This window comes from Lynx canadensis, chromosome B2 (assembly GCF_007474595.2).
Source record: "Lynx canadensis isolate LIC74 chromosome B2, mLynCan4.pri.v2, whole genome shotgun sequence".
NCBI classification, from domain to species: domain Eukaryota; kingdom Metazoa; phylum Chordata; class Mammalia; order Carnivora; family Felidae; genus Lynx; species Lynx canadensis.
The window spans coordinates 30,930,266-30,957,548 of record NC_044307.1 but is presented as its reverse complement, the minus strand read 5'-3'; the positions used below and the strand labels follow the sequence as shown (position 1 = coordinate 30,957,548).

General features: G+C 54.1%; 3 protein-coding genes across 5 annotated transcripts; 2 read left to right on the top strand and 1 right to left on the bottom strand.

The window, feature by feature from the left end:
- Positions 1-13: 13 nt before the first annotated feature.
- Positions 14-15,573, top strand: VARS1 (valyl-tRNA synthetase 1). 2 transcript variants are annotated; one of them, XM_030315118.1, is made up of 30 exons: positions 14-204; positions 474-896; positions 1,973-2,107; positions 2,203-2,341; positions 2,581-2,705; positions 2,794-2,878; positions 3,103-3,203; positions 3,340-3,467; positions 8,560-8,724; positions 8,949-9,030; positions 9,530-9,649; positions 9,733-9,841; positions 9,934-10,028; positions 10,306-10,396; positions 10,634-10,758; positions 10,844-10,947; positions 11,033-11,191; positions 11,324-11,414; positions 11,542-11,647; positions 11,729-11,799; positions 11,887-12,012; positions 12,372-12,476; positions 12,559-12,627; positions 12,714-12,792; positions 12,917-13,044; positions 13,413-13,568; positions 13,749-13,955; positions 14,028-14,139; positions 14,253-14,578; positions 15,426-15,573. In XM_030315118.1, exons 2-30 carry the CDS (start codon positions 510-512, stop codon positions 15,492-15,494), a joined length of 3,795 nt encoding a protein of 1,264 aa, XP_030170978.1. In that variant the 5' UTR covers positions 14-204; positions 474-509; the 3' UTR covers positions 15,495-15,573. The 2 variants fall into 2 exon arrangements, with proteins under 2 accessions (XP_030170978.1, XP_030170977.1); XM_030315117.1 differs by having other exon boundaries at positions 2,791-2,878.
- A 225-nt stretch (positions 15,574-15,798) lies between these two features.
- On the top strand, positions 15,799-25,804 carry VWA7 (von Willebrand factor A domain containing 7). Of its 2 annotated transcripts, XM_030315112.1 has the most exons (17): positions 15,799-15,982; positions 16,308-16,556; positions 16,885-17,166; positions 17,885-17,981; positions 18,546-18,656; positions 19,100-19,295; positions 19,414-19,583; positions 20,898-21,010; positions 21,243-21,359; positions 21,824-22,009; positions 22,493-22,625; positions 22,739-22,891; positions 23,006-23,098; positions 23,523-23,824; positions 23,906-24,045; positions 24,263-24,437; positions 24,544-25,804. In XM_030315112.1, exons 2-17 carry the CDS (start codon positions 16,323-16,325, stop codon positions 24,706-24,708), a joined length of 2,667 nt encoding a protein of 888 aa, XP_030170972.1. In that variant the 5' UTR covers positions 15,799-15,982; positions 16,308-16,322; the 3' UTR covers positions 24,709-25,804. The 2 variants fall into 2 exon arrangements, with proteins under 2 accessions (XP_030170972.1, XP_030170974.1); XM_030315114.1 differs by lacking the exon at positions 24,544-25,804 and having other exon boundaries at positions 23,911-24,045; positions 24,263-24,350.
- Positions 25,366-27,130, bottom strand: SAPCD1 (suppressor APC domain containing 1). Its single transcript, XM_030315116.1, has 5 exons — positions 26,761-27,130; positions 26,382-26,522; positions 25,794-25,889; positions 25,577-25,681; positions 25,366-25,497 (listed from the first exon to the last, which is right to left on the bottom strand). The coding sequence occupies exons 1-5, from the start codon at positions 26,872-26,874 to the stop codon at positions 25,405-25,407; spliced, it is 549 nt and encodes a 182-aa protein (XP_030170976.1). The 5' UTR covers positions 26,875-27,130; the 3' UTR covers positions 25,366-25,404.
- Positions 27,131-27,283: the final 153 nt, after the last annotated feature.

Sequence of the window (27,283 nt, the reverse complement as noted above, 5' to 3'; positions counted from 1 at the left end):
CCGGAAACGCTTGTTGTCACAAAGGGGGGGGAACACGTGGGCACACACGGCCCGGCGGCGGTCGCAGGGAGCTAGGATCGCCCGGAGAACCGCCCACCGTCCCTGCCCGCCGGACTTCTCGACCCCGGCCTCCAGGCCGGTCCACCTTCGGCCGGCGCCCGGCCGTGAGGTGGCTGTCCGGCTGGGCCTGACCACCTCTCTCCAGTACGTACCGGCGGCCCGAGCCCGCGTCCTGCCGCTCGCCGAGGGGCTACCCCGAGCCTCCCGCAGTCCCCGAGCACGCGCGATCCTGGGGAGTTTCCCACTGGCACTGCCACTCCGAGAGCCGGGCCCTTGACTCTTAAGGCCCTATCAGACCTCCAGTCCTGGGGATCTCGGGCACCTGCGGTACAGCAGTCCCCACGGGGGTACCCTCTTTCCTCCAGTAGGACGCCCCTGGGTTCCTCAGTCTTCCCGTCTTTCCTTCTCCTTAGGTTTTTATCCACCTCGTTCGGACCCCCTGCGTAACCATGTCCATCCTGTATGTCTCCCCTCATCCCGATGCCTTCCCCAGCCTTCGTGCCCTTATCGCTGCGCGTTATGGGGAGGCTGGGGAGGGACCGGGCTGGGGAGGAGCCCACCCCCGCGTCTGTCTCCAGCCACCCCCGACCAGCAGGACTCCCTTTCCCCCACCCCGCCTGCCCGCCCTGGAGCAGGGGCCCGGCGGGCTCTGGGTGTGGGGGGCCACCGCTGTGGCCCAGCTGCTGTGGCCAGCAGGCCTGGGGGGCCCTGGCGGTAGCCGGGCCGCCGTCCTGGTCCAACAGTGGGTCAGTTACGCCGACACGGAGCTAATACCAGCTGCCTGTGGAGCATCGCTGCCGGCCTTGGGACTCCGAAGCTCTGCCCAGGACCCCCAGGTGATTGGGGAGAAGAAGGGAAGAGGGAGAGGGGGAAATTTAGAAGAAAGAAGGTGGAATGGGTAGTGAAGATAGCATGTCAGATGTGGAGAAACACTGATCAAATCCCAGATTGCCGCCTCGTATGATAACCTTGGGCCAGTTTTTTAAACTCTGAAGCCTTGGTCTTCCCGTTGATGAAAAGAGAAGTTTTCATGTTGAGGAACTCGAGAAGATTAAAAGAAGTGTGCAGAGCAGTCTGGTGCCAGGTGTTTTAAAGTCTGGGCACAGAAGTTTGAGGAGTCTGAGGCTGATGAAGGCCGTGGTTACTGTGAAGTGTAGAAAATAAAGACTGGGTGAAGGAGAGATGAGAGGCAAGTGGGGTGCGAGAGGTGGCCCCTGCTAGAAGGAGATGAGGGAGAGGGAAATGAGGAAGGGCTGGAAGGGAGAGGAGAGAGAACTGTACCAGACTGTAGCCAGGAATTCTTCAAAGCAACCACCTCCTTGCAGAGTTTTGAGCACATGGTGGATACTTCGTATTTCTTGAATGAATGAATGAATGAATGAATGAATGAAATGAATATATGACTTAGACCCTGACTTGCTTCCTTATATCCTGCTTATTCTGTCTAAAATAGAGGTTCCCTCTCTGGAATTCCTTGTCCCCACTTCAGCCTGATTTATTTTTCTTTAGAGCACTTAGGAAGAAAAATAGGGTAATGTGTTATATATTTGCATATGTATTGTCTGTCTCCCCTACTAGAGTGTTAACTCCACCAGGCAGGGTCTGTTTTCATCTCCTCATTCTTAGAGAAGTGTCTGGCCTGTAGTAGGTACTTAATACTTCTTGAAGCAATTACTGTGCTGTCTCATGTAATCTTTACATTAACTTCTTGTGTTTGATATATTGCATCTGACACATAGTAAGTGTTCAGCAGGAATTCATTGAACAAATGGGAATATTTTTATGACCATTTGACCTCAGAGGTGGTGATTTGTGGAGTAGAAGGGGGTCACCTGGATTGGGTGGGGATAAGGGGTGGGATTGAGGTGGGCCAAGCCTTATCGTATTCATAACCTCTTCCCTTTCCTGCTAGGCTGCCCTGGGGGCCCTGGGGAGGGCTCTGAGCCCCTTGGAAGAGTGGCTTCGGCTGCATACCTACCTGGCTGGGGAGGCTCCCACTCTGGCTGACCTGGCGGCTGTCACAGCCTTGCTGCTGCCTTTCCGTTACGTAAGTCACCGGGGCCTAGAGAAGAATGACGGAAGCTCCCCTCAGACCTCATTATAGGGTGACTAAGGCTATTTCATTTCTTGTCACCATCCCAGGTCCTGGACCCCTCTGCGCGCCGGATCTGGGGTAATGTGACACGCTGGTTTATCACCTGTGTCCAGCAGCCAGAATTCCGTGCAGTGCTGGGGGAAGTAGTTCTGTACTCAGGGGCCAGACTGCTCTCCCAACAGCCAGGTGAGGCAGGGTAGGGAGTAAAATGGGAGGGGTTCCTCTGGGCTTTCCGTGTAGCTCACTTTCTTTTTTTTTTTTCTTATGAATGGTGGAATCACTGGGGAAGGGGCCTGAGGAAGGGTGAGATGGGAGACCAGCATGGAGGAGCACTTGGGCAGCTGGAATAGCCCGTCGAAACATAGTAGTAAGGTTCACAGAGGGTCCCCAATGGGCCAAGTTGGCATTTCTGTGCCTCTGCCTAGGCTCTGAGGTCCCTGCACCCCCAAAGACTGCTACGCAACTCAAGAAAGAGGCAAAGAAACGGGAGAAGCTAGAGAAATTCCAGCAGAAGCAGAAGAGCCAACAGCAGCAGCCACCCCCAGGGGAGGTGAGAAGCTAAGGGTAGGACTGGAAGAAAGCTGGTAGCACACATGGGTGGATGATATCTGTGCCTGTATCTCTTCCCTCCCAAGCAGAAGAAACCAAAACCAGAGAAGAGGGGGAAACGGGATCCTGGGGTCATTACCTACGACCTCCCAACCCCATCTGGGGAAAAGAAAGGTACTAGAAGGGTGTAGGGACCCCAGCGCTTCACCTCCACCCTCTTCAGCTGCTGCTGCGCGGTGTTACCCCTTCCTACTCTGCCGTTGCTCCCACTGCTTGGCTTGTGAGGATTTGCACAGCCCCTGGATCTCCCAATGCCTGTCCTGTGATGTGAGCACCAAAGGCCTGTCGGCCCAGCTGCTCCCAGCCTCAGGCACTGACCCTCCCCTTCTCTCCCCCAGATGTCAGTGGCACCATGCCTGACTCCTACAGCCCTCAGTACGTGGAAGCTGCCTGGTACCCTTGGTGGGAGCAGCAGGGCTTCTTCAAGCCCGAGTATGGAGTGAGTGGCCTCCACTTCCCAGGCCTGGAGGAGATGTGGGAGGGGGACAGCAGGGCCAGAGGACAGGTTGCCTGGGAGGGGGCCGGGAGAGGTGACATGAGGCCTTACCATGTGCCCGTCCTTCCTCCCCCATCAGCGTGCCAGCGTGTCAGCACCAAATCCCCGGGGAATCTTCATGATGTGCATCCCACCCCCCAATGTGACAGGCTCCCTGCACCTGGGCCACGCACTCACCAACGCCATCCAGGACTCCCTGACCCGATGGTGAGTTCCTGTCCTCTCCTTCAACGGGTTCCCTCTGCCTTCTCTGGCTTCTCACTCCTGTCCTCCCTTCTGTTCCCTGACAGGCCATCTGTCCTCCCTTCTTCCATATTGGCCCTCAGCTGTGCCCCCTGGTGGTGCTACACTTCTCTCGTAATCATTCCCATCATCCTCAGCATGATCCCCCAGTCAAGCAACCAAACACCCCTCATTTGCAGATGCTGTTCTCTCCCTGCTCTTGCTATGGAAAATAACATTATTTTGAGTTAAACAAGAAATCTGTGAATATGTTTTTGTAAGAAATTTAAAGCTTCAAGTCTCTTTGCGTCTCTCTAGACCTACTCCCTCCCGAAACATAGCCATTATTACCACTTTGATGTGTATCATTCCAGATCTTTCCTATCTACTTACAAATATGCATGCCCATAGAACTGTATAATTTTCCTTTTGAGTGGGTTTTTCTTTTTCTCTTCTTTAACATAAAGGGCTCACCCCAAACATATTACTCTACGACTTTTTTTTTTTTTTTTACACTTAGCAGTTTACTTTGGAGATCTTTCCCTTGTTCTTATACATAGACTGATCTCATTCTCTTTCATTGCTCCATAGCATTCTATAATGTGGCTGTGCTGTAATAATCACTTTTTTTTTTTTTTTTTTTTTATTTTAGGGTAAGTGCACAAGACGGGGAGAGGAGCAGAGGGGGGGAGAGAGAGAGAATCTTAAGCAGGCTCTTAAGAGTCAGTCATTCAACTGACTAAGCCACTTAGGTGCCCTGGAATCACTTTTTTATTAATGGCTGTTTCTGATTTTTCTCTCTTGAAAACCTTGCTGGAATGCACATTCCTGTATATGCTTTCTCAAGTGCAAGTGGAAGGATTCTCTGGTATACTATCAGGAAGTGAAACTTCTGGGTCTGAGGGACATGCTTATATTAAGTTGCCCCCAAAGCAGCTTCAGTGATTTATACTTCTGTGAACTGCATGTGAGGGTATTCATTTCCCTGTTCCCTTTCCGACCCTGGACATATCCGTGCTTGTTTGTGATTACTGAGTCTGTGCCTGTTCATGTTTGGCTGGTCAGGTTTCCTTTTATATGAATCGTCTGTACCCATCTTTTGTCCATTTTTCTATTGATTCTTTGTTTTTGTTTTTTTTTTCTTTAATTGGTTTGTTGGAAGATTCTTTAATATTCAGATATTGATTTTTTTTGGTTTGTTGTGTATGTTTTCTCCTGTTCTAGTACTTGTTCCTTCCTAATTTTTACTATTTTAATATTTTAATTAGTTAACAATTATATAATTTATTTTTTTTTTTTTAATTTTTTTTTTTCAACGTTTATTTATTTTTGGGACAGAGAGAGACAGAGCATGAACGGGGGAGGGTCAGAGAGAGGGAGACACAGAATCGGAAACAGGCTCCAGGCTCTGAGCCATCAGCCCAGAGCCCGACGTGGGGCTCGAACTCACGGACCGCGAGATCGTGACCTGGCTGAAGTCGGACGCTTAACCGACTGCGCCACCCAGGCGCCCCAACAATTATATAATTTAATATTCTAGATGGCAAGTTTCTTTAAAAATGTACTTAATTCAATTTATTTACTTTTATTTTAGAGAGAGTGCTAGCAGGGAAGAGGGGCAGAAGGAGACAGAGAGAGAGAGAGAGAGAGAGAGAGAGAGAGAGAATTTTAAGCAGGCTCCACACTTAGCAAAGAGCCCAAAGCAGAGCTCGATTCCACAATCCTGGAATCATGACCTGAGTTGAAATCAAGAGTCAGATGCTCAACCGACTAAGCCACTCAGGTGCCCCTAGAAAAGTATTTTAAAACAACTTTTTATCTTTAGAAGCCAGGGTTTATTTAATTTTAAGTTCTGAGAAATTTTTCTGGAGTCTTATTTACTAACTTAATTTGGTTGGGAGTACTTATCAGGCATCACTATGTGCCAGCTGTGCTCTGGGCACTAGGGATACAACACCAGATTTAGAATTTTGTGAGGAATTGAAAGCTGAAAATACAGAGTTGTGTTAAATACATGTAACATACAAGGGTCAACTTAGTAACACTAGAAAAGAAATAACACTTCTTAGAAAACTTTTTAAGGTGGGGCCCCTGGGTGGATCCAGCTCTGAGTCAGGCTCTACACTGACAGGGCAGAGCCTGCTTGGGATTCTCTCTCTGCTCCCCCGCTCACATTCTCTCTCTCTCTCTCTCTCTCTCTCTCTCTCTCTCTCTCAAAATAAATAAATAAACTTAAAAAAAAGAAGCAAATGACATTAAAAAAAAGAACTTTTAAGATAGCAGCCTTTTTTCTAATGAACATGGCCTAAATAAAATGTTAGAAACTCCCATTTACTTAAATGGAATAGATTTCTATCAACATTTTAGAATCAAAAATAACAGGGGTGCCTGGGTGGCTTGGTTGGTTAAGTGTCCGACTTCGGCTCAGGTCATGACCTCGTGGTTCATGGGTTTGAGCCCCGCATTGGGCTCTGTGCTGAATGCTTGCTTGGAGCCTGGAGCCTGCTTCAGATTCTGTGTCTCCTCTCTCTGCCCCACCTCCACTCATGCTCTGTCTCATTCTGTCTCTCAAAAATAAATAAATGTAGGGGCGCCTGGGTGGCTCAGTCAGTTCAGCAACCGACTTCGGCTCAGGTCATGATCTCACAGTCTGTGAGTTCGAGCCCCGCATCGGGCTCTGTGCTGACAGCTCGGAGCCTGGAGCCTGTTTCAGATTCTGTGTCTCCCTCTCTCTCTGACCCTCCCCGTTCATGCTCTGTCTCTCTATGTCTCAAAAATAAATAAAAGTCAAATAAAAAAAATAAAAATAAATAAATAAATAAATAAATAAATAAACGTAAATTAAAAAAAAAAACACATGAAACACAACATTAAATATTTCCATCAACAAAACATTATTAATAAAAGTGGGTTGTATATCTATATTTTTTCTTTTTCTCCCCAGCAGAGAATAGGGTACTTTCATGCAAATACCTATGACATTTTACTGATTTTTTTTTTTTTTTTTTTTTTTTGGTCAACTTTATACAAACCCTGAGAAATGCTTTTAGTAAAATATTCTTTGTGTTTTCTTTTTTTTAATGTTTATTTTATTTTTGACAGAGAGAGACAGAGCATGAACAGGGGAGGGGCAGAGAGAGAGGGAGACAGAGAATCCAAAGCAGGCTCCAGGCTCTGAGCTGTCAGCACAGAGCCCAGCACGGGGCTCGAACTCACAGACAGACCACGAGATCATGACCTGAGCCGAGGTCGGACGCTCAACCTACTGAGCCACCTAGGCGCCCCTATTCTTTGTATTTTCATTTGTTATGCTTTACTTCTTTGATAATACCTAACAAATACCAGATTTCATAAAACATATTTGTATCCAGTACATGTTTTTATTTTTGAGACAGAGACAGAGCATGAGCAGGAGAGGGGCAGAGAGAACGGGAGACACAGAATTTAAAGCAGGCTCCAAGCTCTGAGCTGTCAGCACAGAGCCCGATGCGGGGCTCAAACTCACAGACCGTGAGATCATGACCTGAGCTGAAGTCAGACACTTAGCCGACTGAGCCAACCAGGCGCCCCCGTATCCAGTACATGTTTAACCAACACTTTGAGGATCGAAGAGCTCAGGAGAATGGAGTCGCTTTAGTCCCTATTCCCAAGGACCCAAGGAGATCTAACTGTAGTGGGGATGATCAGATTATAAAGTAATGAATATAATATAGTTTAATGAGTCTTTGAAAGTGATGTATAGGTAGTGTTTCTTTGTTATTTTTTTAATATCTTTATTTTATTTTATTTCATTATTATTATTATTTTTAAGGAGGCTCCAGGCCCAGCGCAGGGTTTGCACCGGAGATCAAGAGTCAAAAGCTGAATGGGCTGAGCCACCCAGTTGCCTCTGTTTATATAATAATTTCCTCTCCCCGCTTTAATGTGCTTAGTTCGAAAAGGTCACAGAAAAGGTCATTGGAATTTAATGGCTTTATGTGCCACATCAGCAGAGAGCTTGAGCATAAGCTGCACGAACTTGAACCAGAGCGTGGCAGATGTAGCCCTGCAATGCTACTCTATTTTCTCTAATTCACCTCCTGATTAGTTCCCTAATGTGTTACTAGCTTCTAGTCACTTCCCCCTAAATGGCCTATCACTTGCTTTTTAACTTTACTTAGGGATCTTATTCTGAGATTTTTACATTTTGGTCTAGTTGATTTGTCAGTGTTCTTTAGCTTTATCTTTGCGTCTTGTTAACAAAGGCCTCTCTTACCTCAGAGTCACAGTCTCATCTGTGTCTTGGTCTTTTTTTTAGTTTGAAAAGTGTGTTATTTTTTTCTAATGCTTTTCTGATAGTGTTGAGTTCATCAGTCTGATTAGAATTTATCGTTGTGAGTGTTGGGAAGTAGGGAACTAATTAGCTAGCTGTCCTAAACAGACTTATTCAGTAGCTCATCCTTTCCCTACTGATAAGAAATGCGACTTTTGACAAATACTGAATGTGCTTGCATCTGTTTCTAGACCCGGTTTGGTTCCCTTTATCTGTAACTTCGTTTCTATGTAGTAACTTACTGTTTGTTTTTATTTATTTATTTATTTATTTATTTATTCATTCACTTATTTTTTAGTAACTTACTGTTTAATAATCATAACTTTCTCATACGGCAAGAGCATCTTTGTTTCTTTGTTCTTTTGCCAGATTGCTCTGGCTGTCCTTGCACATTGCTCCCTGACTAGAACATTTAAAAAAAAAATTTTTTTTTTTTAACATTTATTTATTTTTGAGAGACAGAGACAGAGCACGAGTGGGGGAGGGGCAGAGAGGGAAACACAGAATCCAGAGCAGGCTCCAGGCTCTGAGTTGTCAGCATAGAGCCAAACATGGCGCTCGAACCCATGAACCATGAGATCATGACCTGAGCTGAAGTCGGACACCTAACTGACTGAGCCATCCAGGCGCCCCTCCCTGACTATAACTTTAGAATTGGGCCCCTTTCTTTCCTGAGTCCATTGACTCCTTGCCCAGGAGCCCCATCTTCCTTTGATGCCAGGTCCACCAGCCCACTCCCCTTGGGTCCTCGTGTTCTTCCCATAGGCACCGCATGCGAGGGGAGACCACCCTGTGGAACCCTGGCTGTGACCATGCTGGCATTGCCACTCAGGTGGTCGTGGAGAAGAAACTCTGGCGCGAACGGGGGCTGAGCCGGCACCAGCTGGGCCGAGAGGCCTTCCTACGGGAGGTCTGGAAGTGGAAAGAGGAGTGAGTATGCAGCCCCCCCCCCCCCCCCCCGTCCCCCTGTCCAGATAAGATCTCTAGCCTCCGGCCGTGGCTGCAGAGCCAGACCCTCATGGAGGCTGAGGGTCAGTGGGCTCTGGGGCCCAGGTCATTTTCAGAGGGATGGGTGAAAATACCCCATCAGCTGCTCAGTGTCTCTCTCCAGCCCAGGCCTGAGTGCTGATCCCGGCCTGTTTGTCCACTTCCAGGAAGGGTGACCGGATTTACCACCAGCTGAAGAAGCTTGGCAGCTCCTTGGACTGGAATCGAGCCTGTTTCACCATGGACCCTGTGAGTAGGAGGGGTCTTGGGGCTGAGGCAGGACAGGGAAGCTCCCAGAGCACCCACAGAAGAGAGCACCCTTCCCCTAGGAGGGGAGCCCACTGCTCATAGGAAACCACTAAGGGCTCAGCTGCAAATACCACTTCTTGCCCTTTATCATGGCCCTTTGTCACCCAGTCTGGGAGCTCACATTCTTTCAGGTGGCACACATTGGGGCCTCACTCTCCTATGGAGCCTGAACTCCCAGGATTCTCTTCACCAGCACCTGTCCCTAGCTGAGTGGCTTCCCTGCCATCTTCAGAGTCTTCAGGCTTGTTGCCTGCCTTTGTGTTCCCATAGTTCTCTCTCCTCCTCAAGAAAAATACTTCTGCCCTCTAGCCCTCAAAGGGGTCTGTGTGCTGACGGTGGGACTCTGGACAGCCCAAGTCTCGCCAGACCCCCCTGCTTTGGCAAGTTTGCCTGGGTCCCTAGGCACCTGGGCCCATGCGTGGCTCCCCCTGCTCCCTAGAAACTCTCAGCAGCTGTGACAGAGGCCTTCGTCCGGCTCCATGAGGAAGGAGTCATCTACCGCAGCACCCGTCTCGTCAACTGGTCCTGCACCCTCAACTCTGCGATCTCCGACATCGAGGTGTGTCCCCACCCCCACCCCAGGCTCTCTCCATCTCCGCCCCCCCACTCCAGCTCCCTGGCTATTTAACACCCATCTCACAGGTGGATAAGAAGGAGCTGACAGGTCGCACTCTGCTCTCCGTGCCTGGCTACAAGGAGAAGGTGGAGTTTGGGGTCCTTGTCTCCTTTGCCTACAAGGTCCAAGGCTCAGGTAGGAGCCAGGGGCATCAGGGTCCCGGGCTGGGTGAGGTAGGAGGTGAGAAGGGGCCAGAGCTGAGACCACAAGTCCTCGTGTCACCCTAGACAGTGATGAGGAGGTGGTAGTGGCGACAACTCGGATTGAAACGATGCTGGGAGACGTGGCCGTAGCTGTGCACCCCAAAGACCCGAGATACCAGGTGTGGCAGGGGTGCTGCCCACAGCTGGGGAGGAGTGCTGGTCGGAAGGGGCTCCTACACTGTGAATGAGGTTGGGATGGGCGCTCAGCCTCTTGGCTGAGAGAAAATTGCATCAGAAACTCATTTTCAGCTCCTTTTTGGCCCTGGGTGTTGGGACAATCAGGGACCTGGGTAAGAGGAACTGGGTCCAGCCCGTTTTGAATTTTTTTTCATCTTTGAAATGATTTATTGTTTGCTTTTGCCTTCTTGAATTTTTGATGTCTCCCTCTGCCCCCAGCACCTGAAGGGGAGGAGCGTGATTCACCCATTCTCGTCTCAGAGCCTCCCCATTGTCTTTGACGATTTTGTGGACATGGAGTTTGGCACAGGTGAGCCGGGGGCTGTCCTCTGGAGAGAAGGAGGCACCCTTTGGTCATTCATCTTCCCCCTGGAAGAAAAAGAAGAAGCTTTTCCTAAACCAGCAGGACTTGGGCTGGGTTTCAGGGGGCTGTACTCGAGAGGTGGAAGACAAGGGTGGTCTGGGGGCCACATCTTTCAGCAAAAGAGGGTGTGTATAGAGACTCCACTGAGTCCTCGTGACCCCGGCACCCCCACGTACACCCCAGGTGCAGTGAAGATCACCCCCGCACATGACCAGAATGACTATGAAGTCGGGCAGCGGCACGGGCTGGAGGCCATCAACATCATGGACTCCCGAGGGGCCCTCATCAACGTGCCCCCGCCTTTCCTGGTGAGACTACCTGGGGTGTGGTGGCCAGGTCGAGAGATGGTGGGGTACGTAGGCATGGCCGTGATGAGGCCTGTCTCCTACCCAGGGCCTACCGAGGTTTGAGGCCAGGAAGGCAGTGCTGGCGGCACTGAAGGAGCGGGGACTGTTCCGAGGCATTGAGGACAACCCCATGGTGGTGCCGCTTTGCAAGTGAGGACGGGGGCCTGGGAAGAGGGCAGGGGAGGGGCTCCTCAGGGTGCTCACCTCTTGATCTCCCACCCGTGTGTTCTCACAGCCGGTCCAAGGACGTGGTGGAGCCTCTCCTGCGGCCACAGTGGTACGTGCGCTGTGGGGAGATGGCCCAGGCCGCTAGTGCTGCTGTGACACGGGGTGACCTCCGCATCCTACCTGAGGCCCATCAACGGACATGGCACGCCTGGATGGACAACATCCGGTGCGTCAGGGCCCTTGATGTGGGAGGGTGATTGGGTGAGAGGCTAAGCAGGGCACAGGCCGGGGCACCTCCCTCCCCTGCCTGATTCACGTCCCTTCCCCCTAATCCCCCTGCCCCCCTGACCATTTGCAGGGACTGGTGTATCTCCCGGCAGCTGTGGTGGGGCCATCGCATCCCAGCCTACTTCATCACAGTTAGTGACCCAGCTGTGCCCCCAGGGGAGGTGAGAACTGGGCCAGAGCTGGACACTGGCACATCTCAGGGAATTGTGGGTCTGTGGGGTCCTTGCTGGGGGGAGGGGTCAGGGCAAGGCAGAGGGACCCCCTTGGCACTCACCCTACCTCTGGCAGGACCCTGATGGGCGGTACTGGGTGAGCGGGCGCAGCGAGGCCGAGGCCCGGGAGAAGGCAGCCAAGGAATTTGGAGTGTCCCCTGACAAGATCAGTCTTCAGCAAGGCAAGACAGGGCCTTGAGGGTGAAGGGCAGAGCTGGGGTTCTGATCTCTGACTCTGATCTCTGACCTTTGGCCTCCCTCAGATGAGGATGTGTTGGACACCTGGTTCTCCTCTGGCCTCTTCCCCTTCTCCATCCTGGGCTGGCCCAACCACGTATGTTCCTGGGGGACCAGCCCAGGGTGGAATGGTGGTCTTGGAGGTGGGTGCTTGGCTCCCCATCATGCCCTGCTCTGCCCCCAGTCAGAAGATCTGAATGTGTTCTACCCGGGGACGCTGCTGGAGACGGGCCATGACATCCTGTTCTTCTGGGTGGCCAGGATGGTCATGCTTGGCCTGAAGCTCACTGGCAAGCTGCCTTTCAGAGAGGTGATAAGACTGCCGACACCCTTCCCACAGTCCCTACCATCACCCACCCTCCTGTGCCACAGCTCAGGCTCAGCACACATGGGGACACAGCACAGCCCACGGACAGCTGTGGGTGGGCCTAGCCAGGGAGGGCTTGTGGGGACTGAAAGCCAGCCCGGGTTCCGCTCAGTGATTCCGTGCCATGGCTTCCTAGATGAGGGAGCGCCTCTAATTCCCATGAAGGTGCCAAATGCACTGGCAGGGGTACCTTGGGGGCCTGAGGTTCAGAACGGGGCAGACCGGATGCAGGGCCCCGGCAGGCATTGCGGTGTGGGTGAGGAGACACATTGTCATGGGCCTTCCCTGCCCTTGCTTGTCAGGTCTACCTCCACGCCATCGTGCGAGATGCCCATGGCCGAAAGATGAGCAAGTCTCTAGGCAACGTCATCGACCCCCTGGACGTCATCCACGGAGTCTCCCTGCAGGTGGGGCTGCGCCCTGGGCCTGGCTGGGAAGGGCTGTGGGGCTGTGGCCACGGCCCCCTGACCGCTCCCACCTCACCCTCAGGGCCTCCACGACCAGTTACTGAACAGCAACCTGGATCCCAGTGAGGTGGAGAAGGCTAAAGAAGGGCAGGTACCGAGGACGGGCTCTGGGGCTACAGTATGGGCTGAGGTAGGTGAGGCTGCCTCAGGACGCCCCCGACTGACTCCTCCCCACAGAAGGCAGACTTCCCGGCGGGGATTCCCGAGTGTGGCACCGATGCCCTCCGGTTTGGACTGTGTGCCTACACGTCCCAGGGTATGGCCTCCAAAACCTCTCCACTGAGTCCCTCCTCCTTCCCTGAGCCCACCCTTCTCCTTCTTCACCATGGGCACGAGTTGGGAGGGAGAATAGTGAGGAGTCACACTTCACACCCGCCCAGGTCGCGACATCAACCTGGATGTGAACCGGATATTGGGATACCGCCACTTCTGCAACAAGCTCTGGAACGCCACAAAGTTTGCCCTGCGTGGCCTTGGGAAGGGTTTTGTGCCGTCACCCACCTCTGAGGTGAGGGCCTGGTAGGCGGCAGGGTGGGCAGCACCCACACAGGCAGCTCGTCTGCCGCTCAGGCATCGAGCATGGTCCGCGCTGTGTCACAATTGTAGCCACTGAGTCAGGAGGCCCAGCACCTGCCCCGGAGGAGCCTTCCTGCAACAGGCGGGACAGATAGATACAGGGAAAGCCTGAGCATCGGGGTGCTCCGAGAAGGGGGTGGGGGTCCTTTTTCCTCCAGATGCTGGGCACATGGTGGTTGCTTCAGATGTATCAGGCTGCTGGAATGCCGATCTGCCCATGGTTCCTGCCGCCCATGGGCTTCTGCCTCCTTCCCCCTGGGCTTATGGTACTTCCTCGCTGATGTGCCCCTTCTTCCCAAGCCTGGAGGCCATGAGAGCCTGGTGGACCGCTGGATCCGCAGCCGGCTGACTGAGGCCGTGAGGCTCAGCAACCAAGGTTTCCAGGTCTATGATTTCCCAGCTGTCACCACTGCCCAGTACAGCTTCTGGCTCTATGAGCTCTGTGATGTCTACCTGGTGAGGAGGAGCTGAGAGATGGGTGGGGGGCGGCAGAGCCCTGGACCTCACGTTGCCAGTGGTTGGCCACGAGACCTGAGCCAACCTGTCCCCTTCCTGGTCCTCACAGGCACAGTGAGGGCTGCAGGCTGGGCCTTTTCCATCCCTGAGCCTCGTGCTCTGTGCTTCCTGGTCCCCTAGGAGTGCCTGAAGCCCGTGCTGAATGGGGTGGACCAGGTGGTGGCCGAGTGTGCTCGCCAGACCCTCTATACCTGCCTGGACGTTGGCCTGCGGCTGCTGTCACCCTTCATGCCCTTCGTGACTGAGGAGCTGTTCCAGAGGCTGCCCCGGCGGACACTACAAGCTCCGCCTAGCCTCTGTATTACCCCCTATCCGGAGCCCTCGGAGGTATGGGGTGTAGCCTAGAGGGGGGCTCTGGCCTGCCCCCCTGCCTCCCTCACCCCCTCTCCCATCCCACAGTGCTCCTGGAGGGACCCTGAGGCAGAAGCTGCCATGGAACTGGCCCTAAGCATCACACGAGCTGTGCGCTCCCTGCGTGCCGACTACAACCTCACCCGGATCCGGCCTGACTGTGAGCCACCTCGTCCCACTGGCCCCTCAGTCCACTCTGGGACCCTTGTCCGACGAGGTTGCCTCCTCTCGCGTCTCCTGGGGGCCACATCTCACCTTCCTCCCTCCCCGCAGGTTTCCTAGAAGTGACTGATGAGGCCACGGGCGCTCTGGCGTCGGCTGTGTCAGGCTACGTGCAGGCGCTGGCCAGCGCGGGCGTGGTGGCTGTCCTGGCCCTGGGGGCTCCCGCGCCACAGGGCTGTGCTGTGGCCCTGGCCTCTGACCGCTGCTCCGTCCACCTGCAGCTGCAGGGACTGGTGGACCCGGCCCGGGAGCTGGGCAAGCTGCAGGCCAAGCGTGGTGAGGCACAGCGGCAGGCACAGCGTCTGCGGGAGCGCCGCGCTGCCTCAAGCTACCCTACGAAGGTGCCCCTTGATGTCCAGGAGGCAGACAAAGTCAAGGTGTGTGGTGTGGGTGGGCATTCCTTCTCCACTGCCCACACCATCTGCTCCCTCCATCATCAGGCCCAGCCCTGGGCAGCCATGGGGGAGCAGGCCGCCCGGGCCCCTTGCATAGGCGGGGCCCACGTAATCCCTCCTCTTACATGAGAAACGGTCAGCAGCAGGGGCACAGCCCAAGGTCACACAAGCAAGGTGAAGACAGACCTAGAACCAGGTATCCTGCCTCCCAGCCAGAGCCCTCGTGCCCCACCCAGTGCCCGGAACATCCTGAGTGCCTGGTGCTGGTCTCAGGACCACTTACAGCCAGGAAGCCTGGCAGGCTCACCTGGGATCTCTCCAGGGAGGAGCAGTGGGGTGAACCACATGGACGCAGAGAGAAATGAGCGGAGGCTGCATTACAGAGCCTTGGTTGCCGAGCAGGGCTCAGTCCAATCTCCCGGAAACCTGCTCAGGGCAGGGGGTGTCCCCATTGCCATTTTCCAAAGAAGGCCCAGTGCCTGCCTGGGAGGCTGCGTCCCTAACCCCTGTGTGCTGCCGTCCAGCTGGGGGTCGGGCTGCTGGCTAGGGCACATGGGCTCCTTCGTTTTGGGGGACTGACCACTCTGGCAAAAGGCAAGACCTGAGAGGCCAGTGATGATGGAGGGGAAGGTGGGTGCTGATGGGGAGGTTGGTGAGAATTCGGAGGGAACAGGCCAGTCGAGCTCACAGTCCCCAAACTACTCCCTGCTGCGGTCCCCACCCATCTTTCCAACGGGGACCCCTCTGCCATCGCGAGCATTTGGAGGTCTCCTCTCTTGGGCCTGAATCCTCCCCACCCACCACCCGCTCTCCCTTGTTCCACCCCCAGCTCCAGCAGACAGAAGCAGAGCTCAGGAAGGTGGAGGAGGCCATCGCGCTATTTCAGAAGATGCTGTGATGCACCCGACTCTGATCCTCATAACCCCCAGCAGTCCGCCATGGGGGTGGCAGCAATAAAATATTTTGCCACAAAATCATCTCTTGTCTGTGTGTGGTGGGGCCGGGGAGGGGCACCGAGGGCCCGTGCCTGGGAAGGTAGTGGAAGGGCGGCAGGCTGAGCAAGAGGCGCCGGGTGGGCAGAGAGGTGCGTCTGCCTGGGTCTGTCCCTGGCGCTGAGCCAGGCCTGAGTCATGTTGCTCACTCATTCCTCCTCTCAGCTCTTCTCCACTCACCTCTGCACTGCTGCTGAGGGAGCCCCGCCCTGGTGCCGGCAGCCGCTTGTGGCCTTGGGCGGGCACGAGTAGAGGGGCCAGGGGCTGTCTGGCCTGCCCCCCCATCCTGCCGGGGCCTCCCTCCCCCTCCACTCGTCCTGAGTTAATTATAACTCTGACCTAAGTGCCCTGTGACACCACGCCCCAGCGGCGCTGCGGGAGACCCAGCAACCAGGTAGGGGAGAGGCCTAGAGAGGAGATTCATCAGGTTTTCTGTGCTGGGTGTTTGGGGGTGTGGGTGTCGGTCTGGGGGTGGGGAAGGGGGTCTTGGGGAAGGAGCCTCAGTTCCTTCCTGCATGTGTATGTCCCCATTGGCCCATTAAGGCCCTCAGGTTGTCTAGGCAACTGAGAGGGGAGGCCAGGCTGGGGCAGATCCAGGTGCTTCAGGCAAAGCAGAGGAAGGGCCCAAAGCAGGTGCCGGTGGAGACAAAGAGCTAAAGAGCTGGGCCTGCCCTGGACCCGCTGCTGCTTCCTGCTCTCGAGAGCCTTCTGTCCCTCAGGTCCATGTCCCAGCCATGCTCCCTGCAGACGTGCCCCTGGCCCACCTGAATCCTTCACTGCTGCTGCTGCTACTGCAGTTGCTGCTCCCTGCATCCTCCTTCTTCCCCAACATCTGGAGCCTCCTGGCTGCCCCCGGGTCCGTCACCCACCAGGACCTGACCGAGGAGGCGGCACTCAATGTCACCCTGCAGCTCTTCCTGGAGCAGCCACCCCCGGGCCGTCCCCCGCTTCGTCTTGAGGATTTCCTGGTGAGCGTCCCCAGGTCCTGTCACATCCCAGCTGGACTCCCCAATTCCCTGGGACTTCTACTTCTTCAGGGCTCTGCTGGCCAAGAGGAGGGACATCCTTCTCTTCCTTGGCTCCCCACCTCTACCCCTTGCAGTAACAATACCCAAGTGTCCTGGTCCTAAAATCAGGAGTCCCCCCCCCCCCCTTAGAAAGGTCCAGAATTGCCCTTCCTTTGTAGGGCCCAGGACCTTCAATTCCCTGCACACCCAACCTGAGTGCCAGTTGCTAAGAAAACGTGGGCAATGGTGCAACCCAAGGGTCCCCTGTCCCCTAACCCGCTCTCTCCAGGGCCACACCCTTCTTGCTGACGACCTCTTTGCTGCCTACTTTGGACCTGGGTCTCCTTCCCGGAGGTTCCGAGCAGCCTTAGGTGAGGTCTCCCGTGCCAACGCAGCCCAGGACTTTCTGCCAACGTCCAGGAATGACCCTGACCTGCACTTTGATGCTGAGCGGCTGGGCCAGGGGCGCACACGCCTAGTGGGGGCTCTCCGGGAGGCCCTGGTGGCAGCCAGAGCTCTTGACCACACCCTGGCCCGCCAGCGCCTTGGGGCTGCACTTCATGCTTTGCAGGTGAGAACTGCATAAAATGGGCGGGTTTCTTCACCCCAGGTCTTCCCATCCCCCAGATACAGACTTCCTCCTGGCACCTCCTCCTCCTCCTTCTTCTTCTTCTTCTTCTTCTTTTAATGTTTATTTATTTATTTTGAGAGAGACAGAAAGCAGGGGAGGGGCAGAGAGAGAGGGAGAGAGAGAATCCCAAATGGGCTTTGCACCATCAGCGCTTGATCTTACCAACCACTAGATCAGATCAGGACCTGAACAGATATCAAGAGTCTGACGCTTAACTGACTGAGCCACCCAGGCGCCCCCTCATGGTGCCTTCTTAATCACACCTCCCCCAACTCAAGAAGTGATGGGGCACTGCTTGCCAGTGCCCTGAGACTGGTCCCTAGTTCCCCCACCTCCAAACTGGCAGCTCTCCCTGTGGGAAGAGCCAGGAGGCCATTGTGGCTGGAGAAAAGCGAGGAGGCGTGAGGTTGGGAGTGGGCCTTGAAGGCCACCGGAAGGCCTTTGGTTGGACTCTGAGTGGGATGGGAGGAAAAACCGGGAGGCTCCCACCTGGGGAGAGCTCTGTTCTGGGCGACAGGCAGAGGGTGTGGAGGGCACTTGGGGTATCTGACAGTGGCAGCGGGGGTAGGAGGAGGCTTTCCAAGAGGAAGAATAAGCGCTGGAGATTGTGAGAATGGTCAGACAGCGCCTCATTCCCCTTCGCCCTCCCTCCCCCCAGGATTTCTACAGTCACAGCAACTGGGTGGAACTGGGACAGCAGCAGCCACACCCTCACCTCCTCTGGCCTAGGCAGGAGCTCCAGAGCCTGGCACAAGGTACGGCCATGACCCCGGGGGATGGGGGAAGCCCACTAAAGCCATGTCCTCTCAGCCTCCCCAGACACTGTGTCACATCCTCAGGTCACATAGGATGTGACATGGCTTCTTCTCTGGAACGACCTGTGAGGTCCCCCAGTCCAGCCAAAGGCCAGGTCAGTTAGATAGCTTCCCCAAGGTCACAGGGGTGGACAGAGCCAGGACCAAGGTCTGCAGACCTCAGCTGAGTTCTCTCTCGTGTGGTTTCCTCCCCCAACATGGAATGGAACATACAGGACTGTTCCTGACAGTTCCCTCATCCTTCCACCTGAGCTATGACGTGGCCTCCTGTCCATTACAAGTTCACTTCCTGTCCACAGCTCACGCTTCCGGGTTTCCTAGCACAGTCCCGGTCTCACATATTCAGTCTCATCACTAGATGACCTCTAGGTTTTTGTTCAGAAATCCTAGAAGGGTACATTTGGGCTTTTGCCAGCTCAGGGAAAAGCCAAAGTTTGGATGGATGGGGATAAAGGTCAGTGGTGGCAGGATCTTGGGATCTAGACCCCTGTCCTCTCTTCCCAGTGGACGATCCTACCTGCTCTGATTGCGAGGAGTTGAGCTGCCCCGGGAATTTGCTGGGCTTTACACTCCTCACCTCTGGCTACTTTGGAACTCATCCCTCCAAACCTCCAGGTACCAGGCAGAAGTAAGGGGAGAAAGTCACTTCCTTTCCCCTGACCCTCTCCCTAGGGATCTCAGAACTGTAGGCCCTTGTCCCATTTCCTATGGCATCACTTCTGGAAGGAGTGGATGCTGGGGATGGGGTAGATGGATGGAGGCCCACTGAGGTGGCCATGATTGTTGGGTGGGGGAATAGCTTCTTATTCAACCAGTAAGACTTCTCCATTACCCAAGGGTAGCTTTGGGGGATGGACTGGAGGGATTAGGGGATCCACCATGTACTGTGATGACTGACCCCTCTAGATTTACTCCAGATTGGCCCTCCACAAATGTCATCTTTCTTGCTGATCCTTTGCTGAAGAGTGAGAGGTCAGGCCAGGTCAAAAAGGGCCTCATTTTCTTAGGAGGCAGTGGGTTTTTTACCTCCACCCTCCAGATCTCTTTCCCCAAACCAGGGAAATGTAGCCATGGGGGCCGTTTTGACCAGAGCAGCTCCCAGCCACCACGGGGAGGCATCAACAAGGATAGCACATCCCCAGGCTTCTCTCCCCATCACATGCTGCACCTCCAGGCAGCAAAACTGGCCCTTCTGGCCTCCATCCAGGCCCTCAGTCTCCTGCGAAACCGGCTGGGAGACAGGGGTTTCTCCAGGTGAGTGGCCTCTGGGCGGTGTGCTCCTTAATGCGCATGTGCTCCTAGGGGAGCTGAGTAAATGGGGGCTGGGGACAAATGTACAGACTCCTCACCGTATCTCTGGCCTGCTCCCCAGGCTGCTGGACATCAGCCCAGCCTCCAGTCTGAGCTTCGTCCTAGACACCACAGGCAGTATGGGTGAGGAGATCAATGCTGCCAAAATCCAGGCTCGCCACATTGTGGAACAGCGACGGGGCAGCCCCATGGAGCCTGTCCACTACATCTTGGTCCCTTTCCATGATCCAGGTAACTGTGGTCTGGCGAGGATAGCAGAAGGAAGGAAAGTCTAGGGCAAGGGGTAAATGCCACTGGTGGGGGAAAGGGCCTCATGGCTCCACTTCCTTAAAATGGTGACGTTTCCTATGGTTGAGCCTTTACTGGTACCTCTGTGTGTACGATCGGCCACTTCTTCCTCTGTTTCCAAAATGGCAGCACTTTCCATATGAGGTTAATCATGATCTGTGCTTAGCCAGGGGCCTCTGCTTTCTTAGGCTTCCATGTTAATCAGTGATTTTCAATTCTCCCCATTTTCTGTACACAGAGGTTGGGGTGAGGATGGGTCCAGGCCTCTGTGAAGCCTCTGAGACAGATTGGAAGTTAGACCGACTGACCCGGGTTGACCAGTCACTGTGCATGCTTAGGCTGATCATTTAGACTTTTTTTGCCTCAGTTTCATCATCGATAAAATGAGTCAGTACTTGACCCATATTATCTGATGGCCATTTCAACCCTAGAAGATAGGCAGGATTTTCTAGGGTTGAAATGGCCATCAAATAAAATAGCTACAGCGCTGAGAATTCCCTAAAGGCAAGCGTTGAGTCTGATTTACCTGCATAAATCTCATAGTAGCTGGAATTTAACGGGGGTTTATCACATATTATTTTTAATTTTTTTTAATGTTTGTTTATTTTTGAGTCAGAGAGAGACAGAGCATGAACAGGGGAGGGTCAGAGAGAGGGAGACACAGAATTTGAAGCAGGCTCCGGGTTCCGAGCCGTTAGCACAGAGCCTGGCGCGGGGCTCGAACTCACAGAGTGTGAGATCATGACCTGAGCCGAAGTCGGACGCTTAACTGACTGAGCCACCCAGGCGCCCTGGTTTATCACATATTTGATGAAGCTTTGAGTTTAGCATTAATTATATGTCAAGTCACTATTCTAAGGTTTACAAAATCAACTCATTTAGTCCTTCTAATGACACTCTGAGGTAGGTACCATTATTTCTCTGGTTTTTCCGGTGAGGAATCTGAGGCCCCAGGTGTTTTTTTATACTTACGCACATATCCAATAAAGGCCCTCTCAGGACCACAGGAAATGCTGCCATTTTGTTAAGGAAATGCTGCCATTTTGTTAAGGAAATGAGGTCCACTTCCCCGCAAAGGTAACTAGCCCTTACCCAGCCCTGACTATAGAAATATCAGAGAATATTATTATTTCAATACTTGTTCACCCCAGGAGCACAGTGAGGCCTCTTGACTGGGGGGTGAGAGGTGGCCCTGGGTAGGGATGAGGGGAGCCCTCTCGTCACTCACTCATCTCAACCTTCTTTCTTCCTCCCCAGGGTTTGGCCCTGTCTTTACCACCAGTGACCCTGACAACTTCTGGCAACAACTCAATGAGATCCATGCCTTGGGGGGTGGAGATGAGCCCGAGATGTGTCTGTCAGCCCTGGAGGTCTGCCCTCCCCCTCCCCCTTCCCTTCTTCCCCCTTCCTTTCCAGTTCCCACCACCAAGGGGAACTAGAGGCTTCCTGGGACCTCCACCCTCCACCCCACCTTCAGAGCCTAGTTCCACTAGCTTCACTCCAGGGTTCCAGGGCCATATTTCTTTCTATTCTGCCCTCCCTTCCTCTACCCATTCCTCTGCTGCTGCCATTTTTAACACGAGCACTTTCCCTCTCTGCCAGCTGGCTCTGCTGCACACACCTCCACTCTCAGACATCTTTGTCTTCACCGACGCCTCCCCCAAGGATGCCTTTCTCACCAACCGGGTGGAATCCCTGACTCAGGAGCGGCGCTGCAGAGTGAGCACAGCTGATGGGACATCCGATGTTAGCCACCCAGAGATATGGGGTTTCCCATACCTTGTTGACGACTATCTCGTAACAAGGATCACACCACACTCTGGTGGTTGAACCAGCCTTGGCATGGGGTGGGAGAAGCAGACAATGAGTATAACACATCCTGATCCCTTACATGATGCTGAGTGCATATTTGAACTGGTCTCCAATAAACCATTTGAAGAACTGGAGATCTAGTTGCCAGCAATCTGCTGTGGATGACAAATGGAGACAGTTACAAGGGAGTGGCAACTACTAAATGAAGGCCTGGGGCTGTGTCATTGGGAGACCCTGCAGGAACAGTCAGAGGGTAGACCAAGACCTTACTCCTCCTCATCAGCTCCGCAGAACACTTGAGCACAGATCCTCATTGACAATGGTAGACAGCACTTGGAGTACTCAGTACTGGCCTCTTTTTCTGGGCACAGGTAACATTCCTAGTGACCGAGGACCCATCGAGGGTTCAGGGCCGAGCTCGGCGTGAGGTCTTGTCCCCTCTGCGTTTTGAGCCCTATGAAGCAGTGGCCTTGGCCTCAGGAGGAGAGGTAATCTTCACCAAAGACCAGCACATTCAGGATGTGGCAGCTGTTGTTGGGGACAGCATGGCTGACCTGGTAAGTATGAGGGCCGGAGGGACTAATGCTTTTGGCTCAGAACTGAGGGTACAGGTAACACGGCACTGCTCTTTCTCATAGGTTAATAGTTTAACACTGCTTGCTTTGTTGCCACTGCAGTCAGAAGGGTGGGAAAGGAAGTTTCTCTCTCTCTCTGAGATCCATGGCTACCCAACTTCCACATTGCTCCTTCCCTATTAGCACCGCCCCCTGTCCCCCAGTCTTGGCCTCCAGTAGTCTGTCCTCGGAAGTCCTGCCATCTTTTAAGGAGGGACAAGAAGCAATCACCTCACCTTTAATCCCTTGCCTCCAATTTGTTGTTGACCGTAACTTCATCCCTGGTCCTGGGCCCCTCTTTCACTGGTATCCCTTCTCCATGTGTGACTTAGTTTCTTTCTGACTCCACCTTTCTCCTGTCTTTGTTCCCACTTCATTCAATGCCTCATCTTCTCCCCTATTTTTTGGCTCTGCCCATCCCTCTAGGTTACCCTTCCCCTGGAACCTCCTGTTGTAGTGTCTGGAAGGCCACTTGTGTTCAGCGTGGATGCACTGCTCCAGAGGGTCACAGTCCGGATCCATGGGGAGGTCAGCAGCTTCTGGATCAGGAACCCTGCAGGTATTTCCACGTGTGTGTCTCAAGGCAGAGGGAAGAATGGAGAATGAAGGGTGACATCCTAAGGGACAGGAGCTAGCTCATGTGCCAATCTCTTGCTCCCCCACCCCCACCAGGGGTCTCCCAGGGCCAGGAGGAAGGCGAGGGACCTCTAGGTCACACTCGCCGCTTTGGGCAGTTCTGGATAGTTACCATCAGTGACCCCCCACAGACAGGGACCTGGGAGATCCTGGTCACAGCCGAGAGCACACCCCGGGTGAGAGTGCAAGGTAAGGTGGGAGATATTGCTGGGAAGGGAAGGGACGGGAAGTCTGCAGAGCTCAGAGAGCAGTATCAATCACATTCATCTCAGGAAGGTCTCTGATTGCCTTGGCCCTCCTCAGCCCAGACATCCCTGGACTTCCTCTTCTACTTTGGGATTCCTGTGGAGGATGGCCCCCACCCTGGCCTCTACCCCCTGACTCAGCCAGTTGCAGGTACGTCTACCCACCCCCCCAACTTGTCCACTAATATATATACATGTATATATTGTATATGTATATATCTATATATATATGTGTGTATTGTATATTGTGTATGTATATTATGTGTGTGTGTATATATATATCCTTTTATTGAGTTATAACTTGCATATAATGAAGTGCACTAAACTTAAGTATACAGCTGGGTGGATTTCATATAATGCACTCATGTAACCATCACTCGACTCAAGATTTAGAACATTTTCAGCATCCCAGAATCTTTCCCGACCCTGCCCAACAATAGCCCTCAGAGGTAACCCCTTTTCTCCATTCATACTCATCCCAGAGGTAACCCCTATTCCAAAAGCCGATCATTCCTTTCTCCCTGTCTCTGAATCTCATGTGGACCAGTGTTCTCCTCTCCTCTCCCCTGTCCCAGGCCTCCAGACCCAGCTGCTGGTAGAGGTGACAGGGCTGGGCTCCAGAGGCAACCCTGGAGCTCCTCTGCCGCATTTCTCTTACGTCGTCCTACGAGGGGTCCCGGAAGGTGCCGAGCTGGGCCGGGTGCCTTTGGAGCCCACGGGACCGCTGGAGCGAGGTTTCCTCGCAGCCTCGCTACCGTCCGCACTTCTGTCCACTGCGGGACCTTTCTCTCTGGAGTTGATTGGCCGGGACGGAGAGGGGCAGAGCCTGCACCGAGCTGCTCCCCAGCCCTGCACCGTGGTCCCTGTCCTTCTGGAGGTGAGACGCAGGAGGAAGGTGCAGGTAGGGCTGGAGAGAGCTGCAGCGGCTCCTCCTCGCCTGACCCGCCCTCCTCCGTAGCTCAGCGGCTCCCCGGGATTCCTGGCTCCAGGCAGCAAGGCCCCGCTCAGCCTCCGCATCGCCAGCTTCTCGGGCCCTCAGGATCTCGATCTTAGGACATCTGTCAAGCCCAGCTTCGCTCTCACCTCCAACCTCTCCAGGTATTGCCCCTGAACTCTCCGGTTCAGTTCCGGCCCACCTTTCGGTTCCCCTGGCGTGGGAGCTGGTACTTTAAGCCCCGCCCACAGCAGCCACTTTCGCTTGGCCCTCAGATTCTCGCCTCGCCTCCCCTCCCCTCCCCTCCAGCTTTGGGCGCGGACCCTGGGCTCTCAACTATTCGAGAGTTTGGGCCTTCAGCCCGGCGTCCGTACTCGACAGGGTTCGCCTGGAACCAAATGAGTCCGCCTGGGGGCGCCTGTGGTTGGAGATCCCGGACTCAGCGGCTCCAGACTCCGTGGTGATGGTGACTGTGACTGCGACAGGTCCAGAAGCCAGCCCAGTGCCCCCGACCCATGCCTTCCTCCGGCTCCTGGTGCTGGCCCCCACCCCGCAGGTGAGGCACCCCCACTTTCCATCGCAAGATAAGCAGTGTAAGGGGTGGTAGGTGCAGGCTTAATGTGGGTGCAGACACGCTGACCGGCTCTCCCTCTTCTCCCTAGGACCCGCTGGCTGCCCCTGCCCACTCATCTGGCCCTATCCTCGCCTCCACCAGCCCTGCCTCCACTTCGGTGACTCGGGGAAGGGCTGGGGGAGGGCTGGTGGGCAACCCCTGGTGGGGCACAGTTGGAGGGGTGCTGCTTCTGCTAGGCCTGGCCTCCTGGTGACACCAGAACCCCTAGAGGGATGTGCCTGCAGCACTATTTTCAGTCTGGCCCCACTGGTGAGAAGGCAGCCGGGCCTTGGGACCCGACCTCTCCCAGCTGGGATGGAGGTTTTCCTTCTCACACGCTTGTCCCTCTCTTTCTTTGTGAGATTGGGATAGAGGGCAATGGACTTTCCCACAATGCACTTTCCCCAACCCTGCTGGGAACCAAAGCAAATACTCCTTTTTGGAGAAAATTGGCCTCTATTTCTCTGTAGCAAAATCTCTTTACTCCACTATTTATTCATGCTTTCTTTCCTAAGCTCAGGTAGAAGGAAAGATATATGGGGAGGAGACTAAAGTTGAGAGTGGGGGGTTTATTTATAGAATTGTTCTTACTTGAAATTCTGAGGAAGCTCCTATTTTATTTTTGTATTTAAAGCTGAAGGACAGTTTCAATAAACATGTCTTCTCTACAGAGGGATTTCAAAGAAAGATTATTTATGCAGATCACTTAAGGGCGAGTGAGGGCATAAGACACCAAGCAGATGAAATGAAGTTTTCAGTTGTGGAGAAGAAACTTTACACCAAGATGTTAGGACTTCAGTTGGCCCACCACCTGGAGCCATTTATCTGTTAAATCAAGAAGCAGGATAAGGAGACTGGGGGTTCTGACTCAGCCTCCCCTGTCACCAACTGAGGAAATCGAGAGGAGGCTTCACACACGGGTGGGGCCCCTCCGCATATTGGGGCAGCCCAGCTGAGCAGTCTCCCCTTTGGGCTGAGTGCCTCCTTTCTGCTGCCTTGACAACTGGAGAGGAGGAGAGAACCGGTGTGGGCATCTGTGCTCCTCCCCGCCTGCGGGCCGGGGCTTCCGCCCTGCCCCCCACTTCCCTACAGTTTACCTGCTGCTGCCATGCCGTCTGCTTCCTTGGCCTTCCCTTCCAGTCCTGGGTGGCACAGGAACTAGCCTGATTCGAGGGATGTGGGGAGAACTGGGAGGGAGAGGAGGCTGGGATTTGCTTTTCTCTGTTAAACCAGTGCTGACCCCAAGTCCCCTCTCTACCCCCACTTCCCGAGAGTACAAACTAAAAACAATAAACTCACCTTCTCCTGAATCAGATTCTGCAAACAGATGTTCATATTTTGAATCTGGGCTAACTGGGGGCCACCAGGCTTTGAGTGTAAATCTGATAGAAAATTCTAAAGGAGGAGTTAGAGGCTGACAACATGGTGAAAGCTTGAGGTCCATCTGCTGCTCTTCTGTCACCACAGGCCATTACCTCTCCAGCTGGATCCTCTCACCACAGAACCGCCCCCCCCCCAGACAGGTAGAAAAATCCAATACTCTCCCTATCATCTCTTTAACAGTCCCGTTTCAACATCCCCCTCAGGTGGGATAGTACCCCTTTCCCTGTTCTTTATGGATCCTCCCTGTCCAGTCCTGACCCATTGGAATAATCCAGGCCACTCCCCCATCTCAATGGAGTGATCCAAATCAGGTCCCTCTGAATGGAATGCAGACCGGCCTCCTCCAATCCCGACAATGAACACCAACCTGCACTTGGTGGCATCCAGTCATTACAATTCATGATCCCTGCCCATTAACTCTTGCCTTTCCAGGGTGGTGTCAGGCTGTGTCCACATGTCCCCCGTGCCCTCAGAGCCCCCCTGCGCCGCACAGAAGCCCCGTACCTCACCAAGAGCCCCCAGATGCAGCTGTTGTTGCTGTGCCTCCCTCAGACGGCCCTCAAACCAGGCCTGGCCGTGCTCCAGCAGCTCTAGCCCCTGCCACAGGGCGTCCTGCTCCCTCTCCAGAGCCTGCATCTTCTGCAGCTGGAAAGGCCAGAAGCAGAGGCTGACTTGCTCCCCAGCAGGGCTCTGAGCCCTGGCCGTTTCTCTCAACCCTTGGTTGGGTTCACTGGTCACTGAGTGTGAGCCCAGACTGACCACTGAGCTGGAGGGCAAGGGGAAGCAGGGGAGAAGACTTACTTGTCCTGAAAATTGAGTGGAAATGTAGGGGCAGATCCAGGAAGTAGGCTTCCCTGGGACCTCTTGCTGGGCTAATACTCACCCAGAGGAAGAAGCTCCGGGCCCCTGGGTCTTGGCGGCTTGTCCCTAATGGCAGTAGCAGAACTGTGTAGGGGGCCTGTACCAGGGGCAGCCCTCCGGGCCCCTGGCTCCCCATGGCTCGGAGGTGGGAAGGGTGGAGCCACGCCCACTGGTGCTCAGGGTGGGTCCCTCCCCTTCCCCCTGCCTGGTGCCCATCCCACCTTTTCAGCCTCTCAGAGCCTTTCCTGCTGTGTCTCTGAGGCTGGGATGTTCCTACTTAAGGGGAAAAGACCATCTCCATTGGGTTTCTCTGTCTTCCTTCTCATCTGCTTTTGTAGGGTCTGTTGAAAGAGCTGGTTCTCATGAAGTCCCCTGGGTAGAACCCAAGGGTCCCCCTACAGCAGTGTCACTGTGTTGTTGTTTTAAGCTTGTTTTTTTAAAATAATCTCTACACCCAACATGGAGTTCCAACCCACCACCCCGAGATTGAGAGACACACGCTCCTCTGAGCCAGCCAGGTGCCCCAGTGTCACTGTGTTCTTAAT